Source organism: Pyrus communis, chromosome 6 (genome assembly GCF_963583255.1).
Source record: "Pyrus communis chromosome 6, drPyrComm1.1, whole genome shotgun sequence".
In the NCBI taxonomy this organism is placed as follows: domain Eukaryota; kingdom Viridiplantae; phylum Streptophyta; class Magnoliopsida; order Rosales; family Rosaceae; genus Pyrus; species Pyrus communis.
The window spans coordinates 10,140,552-10,157,990 of NC_084808.1; the positions used below are offsets into that span (position 1 = coordinate 10,140,552).

At 37.7% G+C, this 17,439-nt stretch overlaps 1 protein-coding gene and 1 long non-coding RNA gene across 2 annotated transcripts; one reads left to right on the forward strand and one right to left on the reverse strand.

Annotated features, from left to right (window-relative positions):
• Nucleotides 1-1,761: 1,761 nt before the first annotated feature.
• Nucleotides 1,762-2,955, forward strand: LOC137736549 (rust resistance kinase Lr10-like). Its single transcript, XM_068475806.1, has one exon. It carries the CDS (start codon nucleotides 1,762-1,764, stop codon nucleotides 2,953-2,955), a length of 1,194 nt encoding a protein of 397 aa, XP_068331907.1.
• A 13,556-nt stretch (nucleotides 2,956-16,511) lies between these two features.
• Nucleotides 16,512-17,183, reverse strand: LOC137738424 (uncharacterized). Its single transcript, XR_011068909.1, has 2 exons — nucleotides 16,833-17,183; nucleotides 16,512-16,752 (listed from the first exon to the last, which is right to left on the reverse strand). It is a non-coding gene; the product is annotated as an uncharacterized lncRNA (long non-coding RNA).
• Between the last annotated feature and the right edge of the window lie 256 nt (nucleotides 17,184-17,439).

Below are 17,439 nucleotides of genomic sequence, written 5' to 3' on the forward strand. Positions count from 1 at the left end.
ATTTCCAAGTTTGGAAGGTTAAATTGATTCAAATTAAACTTTGGGAAAATACAGTTTGAAAATCTCTCACTCGAGCATCCCGAATAGGTCATGCCATCGAGCGTAATACTATTCTTGCCATGAGTTCTTTGAAATGCAGTGCTTGAGGCCTTAGGATGAAAAAAATTAGTTATTAGCTTGGAGGTTCGAGATCCTCTTCACCAAAAAAGTTCTTTAATGTTTTAACCTAACCAAGCTGCAAGCGTACTTTGGTGTCTCCTTCAACCCCAACCTATACCTCATCCTGCTCGCTAAGCAGCAGCGACGGTTCTACCATTTGCTTCTTAGATACGAACCATCTGCAATTGCGAGGCTGTGAGAGGCCGGGTGGCCTACCTGTGGATTGTCAGTCAACCGGCCCCTCACGGACAATGTTGCCTCCCTTGTCAGAAAAATGGACATTTACAGTCAAGGTTGGCAATCTTACCCGTAATTCGGTAGATTTCTTTTATGAAAGCGTGATCTAAATTGACAGAACGATAATATCTTAGGATTTATTTCTATATCCGTAAGGGCTTAGATTATGACTTTGCATTTTATATGCAGTCAAAATCGGAAAGAACAAAGGCATCCACCTAAGAGTCCATGTGAAGTTTAGCAATTGTCGTAATGCTCTAACTTATTCGTTCATCCTTTTCTCCACCTTGCCGTTGGACATCATCATCGCGAAAACCCCACAGGGTTTTAGTACTAACAAGATTCAGACTAGTCATCAAGGTTTAGCAAAGTAAACATAATCATAATAGAAACAGGGAAGGTATAAAATGGGAAACTAATGTACACGATAGGAAACGCATAAGCGATGACCTGAAGAAAATAGCCTTAAAATCTGTATCAGGTACACGCTATTTCAGTCTCCATTTTCTCATCAGGGGACGGGTGAGAGTCAAACTCTCACTCCAATGGTAACTGGCTCATGCCATGAGTTTCTCGAAATGCATGCTGTGCTTCGTCGGGTGTCTCCGGTATATATCAACCTAAACTCTGACTCTGACCTTCGGATGAGCCCTAGAACTTGGACCAAGAAAACCTCTTTGTGCGGGTTGACCAAGAAAATCTGTATGATGGTTTTCTACCTAGGACATTTCCTTGTAACGAGACTAGGCCGTTCGTCATTGGCAATGTTTCCTTATCGCTGGATAGTCGAGAGGGAGATTCTGTCTGTTTGCTCATATACTGCCAAGAAAGGATACAGAGCAAGGTTTTGGATCTTTTAATATGGTCTTAATGCTCTCTTATTTAAGTTTATTTTTAGCCGGCCTCCTTATCTCATCCTCGTCAAGAAAAACCCCACACGCTTTCATTATTCGTATATCCATGGAATAATGGGAAATTAAGGATAACATTGACATATAAAATGTAACGGAGACTTCACCAAACTTTGACTCTCTGTTCTTTTGTACTTAATCCTTCTCTCTAATGTTATCTTCTCAGGTGTAATTATCTGAATTCTGCTATTAGTCTCTTGTACATTTGAGAGTTTGTTGAATGCTTTTCATAACTCTATTGAAATCGGTCTCCCTCCTCTCTTAATGTCGAGTTACCAGAGTCCACCGTCACCTTCAAATTCTGGAGTGACAGCAGTTATTGTTGTTAGCTTGGGTAAAGATATATCTCACTCCGCATTTCCTTTCTTTTTCGCATTACTTTTTTTTCTTTTTTTTTTTCTGAAGTTGATAGTGGTTTTTCATCAATGAGTTCTGATTTTTTCCAGTAGTGTTCATGGTGAAGATCGTTATCGTGGTGGTCGTTTGCATGAAAAGGAATCAGAGAGGCAGCTCTGTTAATCTAGACTTTCTGACACTCACAATGAACAAGTTTCTAAACGATATGGAAAGAGAGAAGCCCATCAAGTTCACTTCTCAACAACTTCGCATTGCGACTGATAACTTCACCAACCTGTTGGGCCAAGGAGGTTTTGGTGCAGTTTATAAAGGGATATTTAGCAATGGAACCCTTGTGGCCGTTAAGGTTCTAAATGGGAGCTCAGACAAAAGAATCGAGGAACAATTCATGGCGGAAGTTAGTACAATCGGAAGAATCCATCACTTCAATTTGGTCCGTCTTTATGGATTTTGCTTTGAGAAACACCTCAGAGCACTTGTTTATGAGTACATGGGAAATGGATCGCTTGACAAGTACTTATTTCGTAGCAACGCGGTGCTCTTAGCATTTGAGAAGTTTCATGAAATTGCTGTTGGGACGGCGAGAGGGATCGCTTACTTGCATGAAGAATGTCAACAACGAATAATCCATTACGATATAAAACCTGAAAATATTCTTTTGGATGCAAACTTCTTTCCAAAAGTAGCTGATTTCGGTTTGGCCAAGTTGTGTAACAGGGACAATACTCACATAACCATGACAGGGGGGAGAGGGACTCCGGGTTATGCTGCACCGGAAGTTTGGCTGAGGTTTCCTATAACACACAAATGTGACGTGTACAGCTTTGGAATGCTATTGTTTGAGATCATAGGAAGGAGAAGGAATCAGGACGACAATATTCAAGATAGCCAAGATTGGTTCCCGAGGTGGGTATGGAAGAAGTTTGAACCGGGGGAATTAGGAGAGCTGATGGTAGTCTGTGGAATAGAGGAGAAAGATAAAGAGAGGGCAGAGAGAATGGTAAAGGTAGCCCTGTGGTGTGTACAGTATATGCCCGAGGCAAGGCCCTTGATGAGTGCCGTGGTTAAAATGTTGGAAGGTGCAGTTGAGATTCCTACACCTTCAACTAACCCTTTCCAGCACTTGATGCCGGTCGCTCCGTACCCTACTGCACCTGTTTATGATACTTCAAATCCAACATATACAACAAGCACTTCTGGTTCGGATCCTTGTCAGACTGTCACTAAATATAGCGTCGTACGTGGTACTCCTATCATGAGGAGATATGAGATTGAAATAGCGTCTACCTAGGCCGGAACTGCATTTGCTCATCCTGTTGTGTAGATTACTGAGAATAAATGTATAGTAGTGCATGTAAAGCAACTCCTTTTTCACGGCAAACTACTCCATAATAATTATTTCCATATAGCAGCAAGTAAAATTTATATCATCCTGATGTGAATGTTCATAGAATTTATAGTTCAGAGGTCCAGGATTTCTTGAAGTGACGCAGTTTAAACATTGAATTCGGTGGCAGCTACTGATTATTTCCATTCCTCGATTTACCGCATGAATCTAATAATCCATATGTACGATTGCGAAATGTTTAGGGTTAAACTATATGGCAAGTATGTTAGATTAAACAATCTCAAACAGTCATATCCATATAACAATACAAACTCTAGAAATTTGGATCAAACTAACTAGCAGTCTTACTTGTAGGTTTCCAGTTACGTACCTATAGCTTTTGCTGTGGATTTAATTTTGTACTAGAAAATAAAAACTACTGTATAAGTGCAGATAGAAACTCTCTCATATCCTTTCCTATGAGATATGTACTGCATGACCCAGTAGAAAATTATGCATACGAAAAACATCTCATAAACTTTGGAGCAAATAGAAATGTGCTTTCAAGCACTATTACAATATCTACCAGCGGTGCATAAAGATACAGGAAATACACATACACACGTATGGTTTGGATAGCGGTGCTCATTCAGTCATGTATTTCAATTATCCAACCGTCTATATTTCAACTCATCATTCATTGATCATCCTTGCAAACAATTATATAAATCAAAACCATTAAAGCATCTTCAGTGGATCGGAAGGTGAGACCCTAAAGTGTAAAGACTCACCAAATACTTAGTATATGTACCCACATATAGGGACTGAAATGGTGGACCCCAATGGCAATTTGGGTGGAAAAATTGGCCCACCAATTTGAGTGCTGTGATTTTTAATGGGCGATGTAGGAAGCCGGTAATTGCAAGCGACGCATAGGTTAATTAGTTGTTGATAACATACCCGGTTAGTCAGTTATCCACTATGTTTGCATTAAGAAAAATGTAATATTATCTATTCTAAAAGGGAAAACTAACCAAAAACCCAAGAAAACTTTTCTTTTGATCATCAGGACAAAACTTTGCAAAAATACCAATCTTGCCCCTCAAGCATCAGTACAAGATTGCTCAGTATTTAGTAAAGTTCACATGACTTCACTAAAAGGAAGAGATATGATGACTGATACTTTCAGATTGCATTGGAATGCAAGAACCAAGGTGGCAACGCATGCTGCCTAAGCCAAAATGGATTCACATGGCCAAAAGGAAGGAGAGACAAGTCAACCAATTTTTAGCAACAGTGTTGACAGCTTTCAGAAACAGTGTGTTGTCGCTATTCAAAAAATTGTAAATAATTGAAAAGTTATTTTGTTGTTGAGAAATTAGACTTTGTATATAAGGGAGCTTTTCCTCTCATTCGGAACACATGAAACACACAGCAGAGATACACCATACTCACACCAAACTTCAATCCTTTGATAATAAATGCGAGGAAATTGACTGGTAATTAACAGTATTACCATGTATATGTCTTCAGTTGTTGTTACTGAAAGTATTTAGTTGAATTCTACTATTAATAAAAAAAACATCTAAACAATGATATGTAATCTGAGAGGAGAGATTTAATGGCATTACTATGTTTTTAGTTCGATTCAGTGATGCAAACTGTGAATTTCCTTTGCATTTACTTTTATTTCAAGATATTGCACTCTTCTTTCAATCCTACAACATCGTGCGGGCATTCCTTGATAGTAGTTATATATCTTTGACTTTTAAGACTATAAACATCCTTTTTTTTTCTTTTTTTTAACAAAAAACCCTCCTTTTTCTTTTGTCATCGTTGAATTATGTGTGTGCATGTGTGAATTAAAAATAAGGCCATCTTAAATTATGTAGCAATGTATCTTTTTTCAACTAAGTATTAAGTTAATGTTTTGTTGATTAGGGATTGATTCAATGTATTTCTTTTCAATAATAGTAAGCTAATGTCATCTTTTTGTGTCTCTGATTATTCTTATATTTTCTATTTTGACCTAGTTTAATTATAAAATAAAAATGAGATTAACACACTGTCACATCATAGTCCGGTTCCGTCGTAGCACGATATTGTCTGCTTTGGGCCCAGCTCGCACGGATTTGTTCTTGGGTTTCAGTACGAGAACTTCCCAGTGGGGTCACCCATCCTAGGACCATTCTCGTCCAAACTTACTTAACTTCGGAGTTCTTTTGGGATCCAGAGCCAGTGAGTTCGCAAAAGGTCTTGTGCTATGGGAGGGGAGTATGTACATATAAGGCACATCACCCATTCTTTGTTGGTTGACGTGGAATCTCACACACTACAATATATGAACCCTAGGCTTTTTATCATTATGTGCCCAACTACTTACCTAATCAATTTGCAAGGACATAATCTAATAATGAAGTAATTCTTGTGAAGAAAAAATTTGGTATCGGAATTTGTTTTTTATTTGATTAAAATGTTCACAAAAATATTTTACGAGAACATAATGCTAAACTAATTCAAAAAATGTTAACATAAACAAAAAATGTGCACAATATCAAATTATCACATAAAATCGTACAAACTTCAAATTTAGAGACTCACTTTCCAATCCATTGGAGATTCATTTTGTTTTTGTATTTATTTTATACCATTTTATATGATGGCTATCCCTATTTAAGGACTCTACTGTAGATGCTCTTATATGCACGTATTTTTATTTTTCCTATGAGTTATGTATTGCATGACCCAATAGAAAATTGGGAAGTACCCCAAAATGGGACAATTTCTTAATCTTGGGATAGAAATAGGACAAACCGGCCATGCACAAGCCATGCACAAAATTGAAATTACTAAAATACCCACATATAAATACTAAAAAGCAGAAGCCCATTGCATTACTTTTCATTTGGACGAGAGATGTCGAGAGAGCTTTGTGAGTTATGGGCTTATGGGTTGAGCTATCTCTGTGCTTCGATTTCGAAGAGAGGGAAGTCCAAAGAGAGGTGAGAATAGTGAGCTGGGTTTTGGATTGACCTCATACCTCTGATTTTGAATGAATGGATGCGAGAGAGAGGTGAGAAGAGTGAACTGGGTTTTGTGCCATATTTTTTGTTTTGGCCAAAAAGTTCCATTTTTTCCGACGACTAAAGCTTCAGCAAGCATAGGAAGGTAGGGTGTTTAGTTCAAAGTTCATTCATCAATGATTTATGGAATAAATGGGTTGTTTGTAAGATGAATTAATACTTAGAAGTTAAATTAGGGTTTGTGTTTCATGTTAGGGCCTATGCGTTGTGGAATAAATTTCAAGTTTTGATGTGCTACTAAATTGGGATGGAACAATTTATGGTTCAAGTATTCAATTGCAGAAATTTGTGAATTTTTTTTTGTAATGTGCATGTGGTGTGCATATGGTGTGCATGGCTAAATCTTAATATGAGAAGCGGGAATGTTCACTAGTTATGATGCACATATGTTGTGCCCTGGAATTCAGCGAGTATGACCACAACATAGTTGGCCTCAACGATAAACAAAATTAAGAAAAAGCTTAGAGGACGTTAAGGATCATGCGTGTCCATGAAATAACGACAACGAGTATCATGTTTTCCACATGCATGGTTAAGCGGTGATTGATATACGTAACAAGACTTTTCAAACTGCCACTGTAACCTTATATACATAACAATTATGTTTTAATTGTATCCACTATACCAATAGGTTGCCTTTAAAGTTTCTTATTAATGAGAAAAAAGCTCGTTGTTCGATCTCCAGTTCTGTGCATATCATGTGCATGCACTATACATATGATGTGCATGTGGTGTACATATAGTGTATATGGACAGGTGACGATGTCATTTTTCTGATTTCGAAGAGAGCGCTGTGAGCTCTAGGTTTTTGGGTTGTCTCAGATCTGTGAGCATATAATGTGCATGTCGTGTATATACAGTGAGCGAATCCTGAAAAATTCATCCAACAAAACACCAACATTTAATGATTGGGCTTTGTTCCCGCCCTTGATGCGGGTCCAGTGGTGGTGGTCTCGAGCCTCAATTGTTTGTCTTGTTATTGCCAGAAAATGGCTGGAAAATTCACAGCCTGTTCTAGTTTTGATCCCAACGATCAGGGATAAGATTTGTTACAAGGCTAGGTGTTTTTGGACTCGTGAGGACGAGATGAAATTAATGGTGGCTTCAATTTGGACGATGTTGGACGAGACGACTATGCACTGTGTGTGCACAGTGAAAAGGGAGAGAGAGTGCGTCAGGGAGAAAGAGAGAGAGTAAGGGGAGAAATCAGAAAATGGGAGGAAATAATCCATTTATATACAAGGGCAATTAAGTCATTTTAAGGTGTAAGAAAATCATATTTCTGTCCAAATGTTTGCGTGCCATGTGCATATTTGAAATGTCCTATTTCTGTCCCAAGATTAAGGAATTGTCCTATTTATGGGAATTTCCCTAGAAAATTATGAATATAAAAAACATCTCATAAACTTTGGAGCAAATAGAAATGTCTGGCAGTGCATACAGATACAGGAAATACATAAACATACAATCCACGGGCGCTAACGTGTTGGCGTACTTGTTTAATTGAACATTTGAAACCCCACGCGGTTTCACTAAAGGACAAGGATTGTCTGCCCTCCCACTTCCAGTGCCCTTCTGTTTGTGTGGTCACAGTTAAGCCACGTCAACATTTTATATTACTATTCATTTTATCTTATTATTTCTATAAAAAAAACAATATAAAATGTTGACGTGGTTTAACCGTGACCACACAAAACAGGAGGGCACGGGAGGGCAAACAATCCTTTTCCTTCACTAAATCAAAGTTGTACAAGTCTGGTCAAAGAATTATTATCTAATCAAGTAATTTTATGCGTGTTTGTGTGATCCAAATTAAGGGCTGGTATTGCACCAATGTTGTTGACACTTTTTTTTTTTTTCTTTTTAAATGATATGATCTACAATAAGGGGCAAATGAGTGAGCTAAGTCTCATAATGGGTTAATAATAATGTGATTCGAATTCACTTTTGGCTATAATCGAACCTAAGACTTCTCACTTATAAGTGAAAAAGAATATCACTAGTTCGTGGTATTACCCTAGTCTAAAGTAAGGATTGAAATTGGCACTATTCAAATGAACAGTGCTTCAATCCGGATTTCAGTTTAATTACAACCATACCATTGCTCTTTGTGTTGGTTTTAGGTAAGCACCCCAGCCCTCAGCCAGGCCCAAATATGTTGGTTTTAGCTAAGAAGCCTGGCCCTCAGTCAACCCCAAATGATTTAATTACAGTTTTGCCCATCAAAGATTACAATCCGATGGTAGGGATGGTGTATCAGGAAGGCAATGTTGTCCTCTCGGTTTTAGGCAAGATAGGAGGTAACCGGGTAGGTTTCATTCTGTCGTTCAATGAGGGTTTCAGAGGGAGGGAGAGAGAGAGATATGGTGATGGAAGGAGAGCGAGGGGGAGGGGAAGGGGTCTCATTGTTGCTGCAGATGGATTTCACAAGTGGGATAGTGGGTATGGTCAGAGAAGACCATATAGATGTCGGTATTTCAAGGAGATGGGGTAGGGGTCATGAACAAACCCTACTGAGAGTGGGGTGTGCTGGATCTTGCGCTGCATGCCTCAAATCCAAAGATAAGCTTGTTTTTTAAATTGTATTCTTTAAGAGCAGTTCCAGCGTGGTCCATTGTCCCTAGGGCAATCTACTATACTATCCATCCAGTGAACAATAACTGCCATTAATGAACAGTAATCTTCTTTTGCATCTTCACCCCTGCACTTAATAGCCCTGGCAATTGGCAATAAAATATTAATATTTTTTTATTTATAAAATAATACAAAATAATTTTATTTGTAATTTCGAATAAGATTTTTAATCATTCTCGTTGTGCCACATGTCATTATCCGAAAAGACAATAGCAATAAAATATTAGTATTTTTTTTATTTATAAAATAATTCAAAATAATTTTATTCGTAATTTCGGATAAGATTTTTAATCGTTCTCGTTGTGGCACGTGTCATTATCCAAAAAGACAATTATTGGTGATGGATTTCCGATAAGATTTTTAATCGTTCTCGTTGCGCCACATGTCATTAACCGAAAAGACAATTATTGGTGATGGATTTCCGATAAGATTTTTAACCAATCACGTCGCGCCACGTGTCATAATCTGTTTATAATCTTTGAGGATAGATTTCCACCAGATTTTTAACGAATGACAGCATGCCACGTGGCATTATGTACAACCTAATCCTTTCTGAATCCTCTATATAATCCACCATTCATCCTCATAAATCTCACACCAATTTTCATAAGATCTCTATCATTATTCATAGTTTCTGCTTCCTTATTCACCTAAATCTCTATCATTATTCATAGTTTTTGCTTCCTTCTTACAATGTCTTCTTCTTCCTTAAGGATGATATGGGAAATCGATTAGCAAGAGGAAGAATTGTTTAACCGATCAGAATGAATGTTCAAAGCCAGGTGGCCCAAAATGAGAGGGAAGAGGATGAGGAGCGTAGACGGAGAGACGACGAATCAAGAATGGCAAGAGCCTCACATTCCCGTCGAGTCATTAGCTGTGGATCAGATCTGCAGGCCTAACCGTGCTGTAAACATTGATAGAAGCAGGCAACGACAAGGTTAGGATCTCTTGGACGATTATTTTGTCCATAACAGTGCATTCCCTGATACGTACTTTAGACTTCGTTTTAGAATGGAACGTCATTTGGTCAACAAAATCATAGGCGCTGTTTGCAACCATGATCTTACTTTGTGCAAAAGCTGGATGCTTTTGGTGCTATAGGTCTATTGCCTGAGCAAAAAATTATTGTTGCCTTGCAGATGCTTGCATATGGAGCATCTGCAGACCAAATGGATAAGATAGCGAGGATGGGAAAATTAACCCTTCTTGAGTCCCTGATGAGGTTTTGCTTGGCAATTGAATCTATCTACACCGCAGAGTACCTCCGGAAACCTACTGAGATGGACTTGAAAAGGCTTCTGAAGAAAGGGGAGATGCGAGGTTTTTCAGGGATGATTGGAAGCATTGGCTGTATGCATTGGACTTGGAAAAACTGTCCAAGTGCATGGCAAGGTGCTTATGGGGACAGAAAAGGATAAAAAAGTATCATTTTGGAGGCGGTGGCATCTTTTGATACATGGATTTGGCATGCCTTTTTCGGGGTTCCGGGAGCTCAAAATGACCTCAACGTGCTTGCACAATCCCCAGTGTTCAACGATATCTTGCAAGGAAAGGCACCAAAAGTCACGTACTGGGTCAACGGATGTAAGTACGACGGGCCATACTACCTAGCAGACGGCATTTACCCAAGGTGGGAAACATTTGTCAAAACAGTGCCACATCTACGAAGTGCAAAGGAAAAATACTTTGCAAGCTGTCAAGAGGGGTGCAGAAAGGATGTGGAACGTTGTTTTGGTATCCTCCAAGCTCGCTGGGCGATTATTAAGGGTGCTGCCAGAATGTTTGATTTAGAGTTGCTTCGATCCATCATGATGACGTGCATCATTCTTCACAACATGATTGTGGAAGATGAGTACGATTATGATGCCGTTGATGAATATGAGTCAGACACGATGAACAATTCCAGAACACAAATATATTGTGCTCATGATGCCACCGAAGAACCCGTGCAACAAGAGCCATTAGAAAGGGATGGGCGTTACAATGATAGGGTCATTGAACGATATACTGCACTTCAAAGGTCATATATGCACAATGCCCGCCAAATTGACTTGATAGAGCACCAATGAGAATTGAAACAAGCTGAAGATACTTAAGTTCATTAGTGTTTGTTTTTATTTGGTGTGTTTATTTAATTTTATGTGGTGTGTTTTTTTAGTTCATTTAGTGAGTTTTTTTTTTTAGTTCATTGTGGTGTAATGTAGAAGACAATGAGAAGGTATTTATATAAAAGTAAAATCAATTTTTTTTTAAATTTTTCAAATTCTTTTTTTGGATTTTTAATAATTTTTTACATTTTTTTAAAATTTTTATTCACCTAATTAATCTATACTGTTGGATTTAGACCAATTTGAATTCCAACACTCTAGATTGTGCCACGTGGCACAACAGTAACATTTCAGATTTTTTAACTGTTTTTTCTTTTTTTTTTTAATTTTTTTTAAAGTCTAATAACGTGGACCGTTGATCTCAGATCTAACGGCTGGTATTAAATGAAGTTTTTTTAATTTTTTTTACCGTTGGAAATCCAACGGTCCAAAATTTATATCTGTTGTAATCCAACGGCCGTGGGGAAGCCACGTGGCTCCCCAATGGTAAGATTTTTGAGTGCGCCGCGGGCCCCAATTTCTGATTTTATGTTGGATTACGAGCGCTTGAAGTCCATGCGCCTGATAGAAAAAATAAAAAAAGTGCGGCTGATGTCTCCCTGACGTCAGCCCAAGTTAGATGGCCATCGGGTGCTCGAGCCAGCTTGAATCCACGACTTGCTTGCTCGGGCCTGCTCCGGCTCCATCGCCAGCTCCCACTGGACTTCCTCCCTCGGCAATAGCCCAATGTTCCTTAGCCCGTCCCTCTAGCAATTCCTCCCGCTGGAGTTACTCTAATGGTAGCTTAGATTTTCGAATTGTTTAGTATGTTTAGGGCTGGAAAAAATTCCCGAAAATCCCAAACCAAACCGAAAAAATCCCAAACCCAAACCGAAAAATCCCAAACCGAAACTATCCCAAATTTTGGTAATCCCATACCGAAAAATACCGAAATATTCGGTATGGAATTGGTTCCCAGATTTCTTTTCTTCGGTATTCCCGAAGTCCCGAAGTCCCGAAATCTTTTCTTGTTTTTGGTTCCTACTTTCCAAACAATGAAAAAATAAAACAAAAGGCAGAGCCTTTCGGTTCCACTAGCAAAGGAACAAAAATAAAATAATATGAACAAGGCATGTGATGGTGATGCCTTCTTCACCTTTTTCTTTTTTTATTTCTTGATAGTATCATTGTCTGCCATACATCTTCCCACTCCCACTGACAGCCATCCTCTACCTCTTCTCTCCCTCCACCGACTCCCTCAAATGAACAGAAGGAAGAAAGCCCAAGGCACTCTGTAGCTTCTCTTTTTTCTTTTTCTTTTTTCTTGTTTCAGATCTAGAAAGCTTCACGAATTCAGGATTTGGAAACAACCATACATTGATGTCATGGCATCAGAATTCTACGAAGCAGTGCCATCGCTGCAAAGCAGAGTAGCCCTCCGATGGCGATTTCGTTCGGCAAAACATGGAAAAGGTCACACATCGACGAGGATGGGTACCTAATTATGTTCGGTGCACATCACAAAGCTCTCCGACTCCCGAAGGCAGCAAAGACAAACCCAGGAATGAGAGGGATGGAGATAGGGGTGGGTAGGTCGACAAATCGGGGACGAGGTGTGGCCGTGTGGGCTGGTAGGGGAGTGGGAGGTCCATGAATCTTTGATTTTAAATTGGGGTTTTAAATTTTGATGCAGGTTCGGTTCGGTTTCGGAAAATCCCGAAATACCGAAAATATTTCGGGAATCCCGAACTTCGGGAATACTTAAATTTTGGTTTGGGATCGGTCCTTAGATTTTCATTCCGAAAATAAACGGTTTGGGACTGGATGTGCCGTTTTCGGTTCGGTATCCCATACCGAACCAGCCCTAAGTATGTTAGGTCCGGTTTTGGGGGATTTATCATTTTAGAGAGAGAGAGAGAGAGAGAGAGAGAGAGAGAGGAGAAAGCATGACTGTGTGCATTTTTGGGAGTTAATTAATGGGTTATTGCGCAGGGTCGGTGTGAGAATGACAGAGGGATGTATGGGAGGGTATGGGTTTTTAGTTTTTTTCCTCTGATTCAACATGTTATGCACTATTTGAAAATCATTGTTTATTGTTTTGTTATTTCCTAGTGTTTGCTTCTTGGTTCCTTATGTATTCCTTGGTACAAATCTGTCTAATTTTTGGCTGTGTGATGATCCTTGCAGGTGAACTATATGAACGTTTTTTTGAAACGAGTTAAGAAGATCCAGCTGAAAAGAGCAACCAAGATGGAGAATTGGTATGCTGCTTGGTCTTTATGTTGGATTTTGATGCTTATGTTCTGCTACTAAGTAGATTTTATAGTGTTCTAAATCCGTTTTGTAAATGTGCTTAAAGATTGAACATGTTATTGAATATTAGCCATGTTGTTTGAATTGGATATGTGATTGAATAATAGGTATTTAGTTTGAATTGACTTGGATATGAGGTTTATTGAATTGGAATTTGGATATGTGCTAATTTGAATTGGATATGTTGAATAAGAGATGTGCTACTTTGAATTGGATAGGTTGAATTGGAGTGTGTTATATTGATATACGATGAACTGATGGTTACTGAACACACACATGCGCGCACGCGCGCACACCCAGACACCCCCACTGACCACCCCACCTCCATTACAGGTAGATCATGCTATTATGATAACAAAAAAGATTAGCAGATTTGTGTATGCCCCCTTCTCCATTACAGTTTCATCCCTGTTCGTTTTTCCTTCTGTCTATGAATTTGTTTTTAATTAATTTACTCTAAATGTTCGTCTTTGGTTCATGGGGAATTAAAGTTTGATAATATATTATTTATTGTTCATGAGTTGCGATCACCGCAACAATGTCTGACAATGGAGACCGTGAAAAAAAGGTGGGGTCTAGGATTTGGATCAGCAGCTTAACCAGCCAATGGATGAGGAGGCTACAAGGTCAGATACGCGTAGAGGGACCAGGTTCTCTCTTTTTCTCTCCTCTCTCTAAAATCCAGTTCACCAAATTTGGAAATGTCAAAGCTCAAGTTTTCAATTTGTGTAAGTTGTTGAGATAGGGATAAATGAAATGAATTTTTACTTCATGTGGGAAGGAAAGGTTAGTTTAGTTGTCATTACTTATTTGGCTTATTTGAAATCAAATTTGGTCAGATTGAGTTAGCTTAATCATTTGGTTGCGTACATTAAATTGTTGGTTGGTGCTGATTGTTGGAAAAGACCATTTCCGTATGAATCTTAATGTGCAAGTTCTTTAATAACAAAGTTAATTCATTAAACCTAACAAGTACTCAAGACTGTAAACTTGATAAGTAATGTGCATTATGTAAAAAATATATACGATTAATTGTAAAACAACGGCCATTATTTTCAACTTTCCATCCACGAGTAGACACTTCATTTCGTTCTTTATAATAGCAATGTAAAAGAACAATGAAGTCAATTTCTATCCATTTTCTAATTAGTTCTTGGACATGGTCTTCCATGCTTAAATATCTATTTTTTTCGCTTAGTTATTTGATGGTTTTAAATTTATGAATACAGGTTTGTGTTTTTTTTTTGTCCGGATACTATTTCAAAGCTGAAGGAAACATTGTTCGTGAATAGCACATTGTCTACAAAGACGACATAGAAGACAGTTTACTTCATGTGAAAAAGAAAGGTTAGTTTAGTTCTCACTAGAAAATATGCCCGCGCGTTGCTGCGCGAACCATCTATTTCAGGCGTAATCAGATGAATGAAACACATTTAAGTTGAATAAATTCAACACAATTATGAACAAACAGAGGAATACATGAGTGAATGAGGTCGATAAGATAAGTACTTTATGCTACCTTGTGCCAAAGAGTTAATGCTAGTATGCCCTCTTATGTTTAAGGAGCAATTGAAAGAAAATAGTTCATGACCGTCGCGCTTTTGCTGGCAGAGTTAGACTCATATCAGGATCTTGCCAAAAGAATGCATGCATAACTTCTCCTACAATGACCAAAATGAATGCATGCATAACTTCTCCTACAGTAAATACTGTCCAAAACCAAATCATTTGTACCATTTACATGCTTGTGCAACATATGCCTTACACTGGAAAACCATAAAAAATCGAATACGAATTTGTAAATCATGGACGGATTTTGTTTTACATTTTTATAATCAAATCAAGTGGCAGTGTAGCACATAAAATTACAAACTTGAAGCAACCAGAGAGAGCAGAAATTAAGATGTAGAGGTATCCTCAAACTTGCAACATACTGTATGGAAGCTAACCGTAGAGGTTTGTGAAGCAAACTGCAGCATGAGTTGCAGTCAATTGAACAAAAACATAGTAGTTTAACTAAAAAATGCATGACGAAATGCATTCATAGTTTTCATGCATGACACAACCCTATATTATTCCATAAGTCAACTTAATGTCATTCCACAAAGTGAAATTATAATGCTTAGTAACATGTATTTGCCGCAGAAAGGGCAATGCCACAATGAGGGCAAATGGCGAAACTCAATAACCTGTAGCAATCATTGCACTTTGTAGCCTATATGTTTTTGCCTATCTGATGGCATCTGCTAACATAAAAAAGGCCACAAAAGGGATGCCAGTCTACTTTGATTCTCATATCAAGCGATAAATAGAACAGATAGATGATGTTTTCCGTATCAATAGCATACTAAGAAATCTAAAGGACACAACACAGTAGCTTACTAATTCAAAAGATTAAATGAACTATAATTGGACCAATGGTTAATCGAACAAATTCAATATAATTGAATCACTCCAATTTTAAGCTAAGCACTATATTGCCAAGAAAAGTGCCCATATTGCTGTGAATGTAAAAAAATGAGTTAGCACTATCCACTGCTCATTTTGCTAAACGAAACGCCTAGAATCTATTCATTTCAAGTAAGTAATAATCCAGAATAGGGAGATGGAGATATCGAATGTTGAAAAGTGATTAAATTGCGATCCTAACAATCGATTTGACCTATATAGACCTACAAGTATCGAATTCGAACTTAGATAAAAATAAAGCTGCTGATGGGATAACTGATTCCTGGTGTGAGTCATCACTTCTACTTTTTATGGCAATGATTACTTAAAGTTCTCATGCATACCAGCTCTCAATACACTCAACAACACATGGAGGTAAGGACCAATCTAGTAATCTTGAGAAAAGGGGATCCCAGAACCCTCAAAAGCCACATACATCTTTTGGCAAGATAAGTCATATTGCCAAAGAACAAAAGAAAATAATAATAATAATGTATTGACACATTTAAAAAGAAATTCCGAACCTTTTGTACAATGCAAGAAGGTCTGGGAGTATTGAAAAAAAATGTCTATAAGAAGTATTCAAATTTTTTTTTACTATGCTCAATTTTGTGGATGTGCATTGTACTGCTATAATGATGACAATTATTTGTCAAATGCAAGTGGATTTCTACCATTTTATCAGAAAATGTTAATATCAAAGGAAAGTAAGCTTTTATGGAATGACAATCGTTTAAAATTAATGACAGTATTAAGAACAGAAAAGTTTCAGCAAATAATTGAATGTAATACAATAGACATAGATGAGAGGATTGAGTAATTAGGAATTCTATCATTCATGTGAAAAAGAAAACATGCATTATAGTTGAAACAACTCTTTACCTTTTCAATTGTTATCAGTATTACATGGACTAAAAGAACAGGAGAAGATTGATTTCATGTAGAAGATCGCTTGTATAAACTAAATCCAGTAAATCAGAGATAAATGTAATACCACAGTACACGACTGGAAAAGAGAGAGTACAAAATCCAGTCTACTGCTTAAGCATGACTCTATTAAAGTTTGAATAGACCAACATATCACATTAAGGAAAACAAATCACCTTCTCAGCCTTGGCAGCAGCTTGCGCAGATTTTCCATACAATTCTTCTCTAACAGCAAGTTGACCCTTCAATTTCTTATCTTTCAAGCCCTGAAACACACAAAATCCAAGATGTAGTGACAAATAAACATGTATAAGTTTCATGAAAACTCAAAGTTTCTAGGCCATACATCCAAATTTTCTTGTGCTCCTCTAAGAAACTTCTTCACTCTCTTATCTGACTCATCAGAAATCTTCTCTTGCAAATTAAGGTACTGCCCATTTTTCTTTCTCATTCCCCTTTTAAGAAAATTATGTGCACATAAGAGCCTAAAGTTCCGCTCTCATGTTGGTGAGTTAAATAGTGCAATGTACAAAAGGTGAGAGCTTAATCCAGTGCTATCATAACTAAAATACCAAAATATCAAAACTTGAAAATCTCCACCTAACAAAACATCTAAAAAACATATTTTCAATGAGATCGAGTAGAATCATGACTGCAAGTAGATCTTGTGGGACTGCTACAAAAAAAATAAATCAGTTGAGTTTCAGGCGTACATGTTCCATTGCAGGCACAGTGTCAATAGTGCCACCATCTTGTTTCACACCCATTTAGCTTACAGCAGTTTCGAATCCTTCAAACACAAAATGCCCTGAAACTTGATGAGTAATACGATTCAACTATGACATTCAAATTTTATTTTTCCCAAGAAAAAAAAGATAAACTGGTCCACATAAATCTTTTAGCTTGAAAATCCACACCCACAAACCAACCCAATTCAAATGGTGAATTTGTTA

Excerpts from the sequence above, each read along its gene's own strand:
- LOC137736549 (XM_068475806.1), top strand. The coding sequence starts at position 1,762 with ATGGTGAAGATCGTTATCGTGGTGGTCGTTTGCATGAAAAGGAATCAG.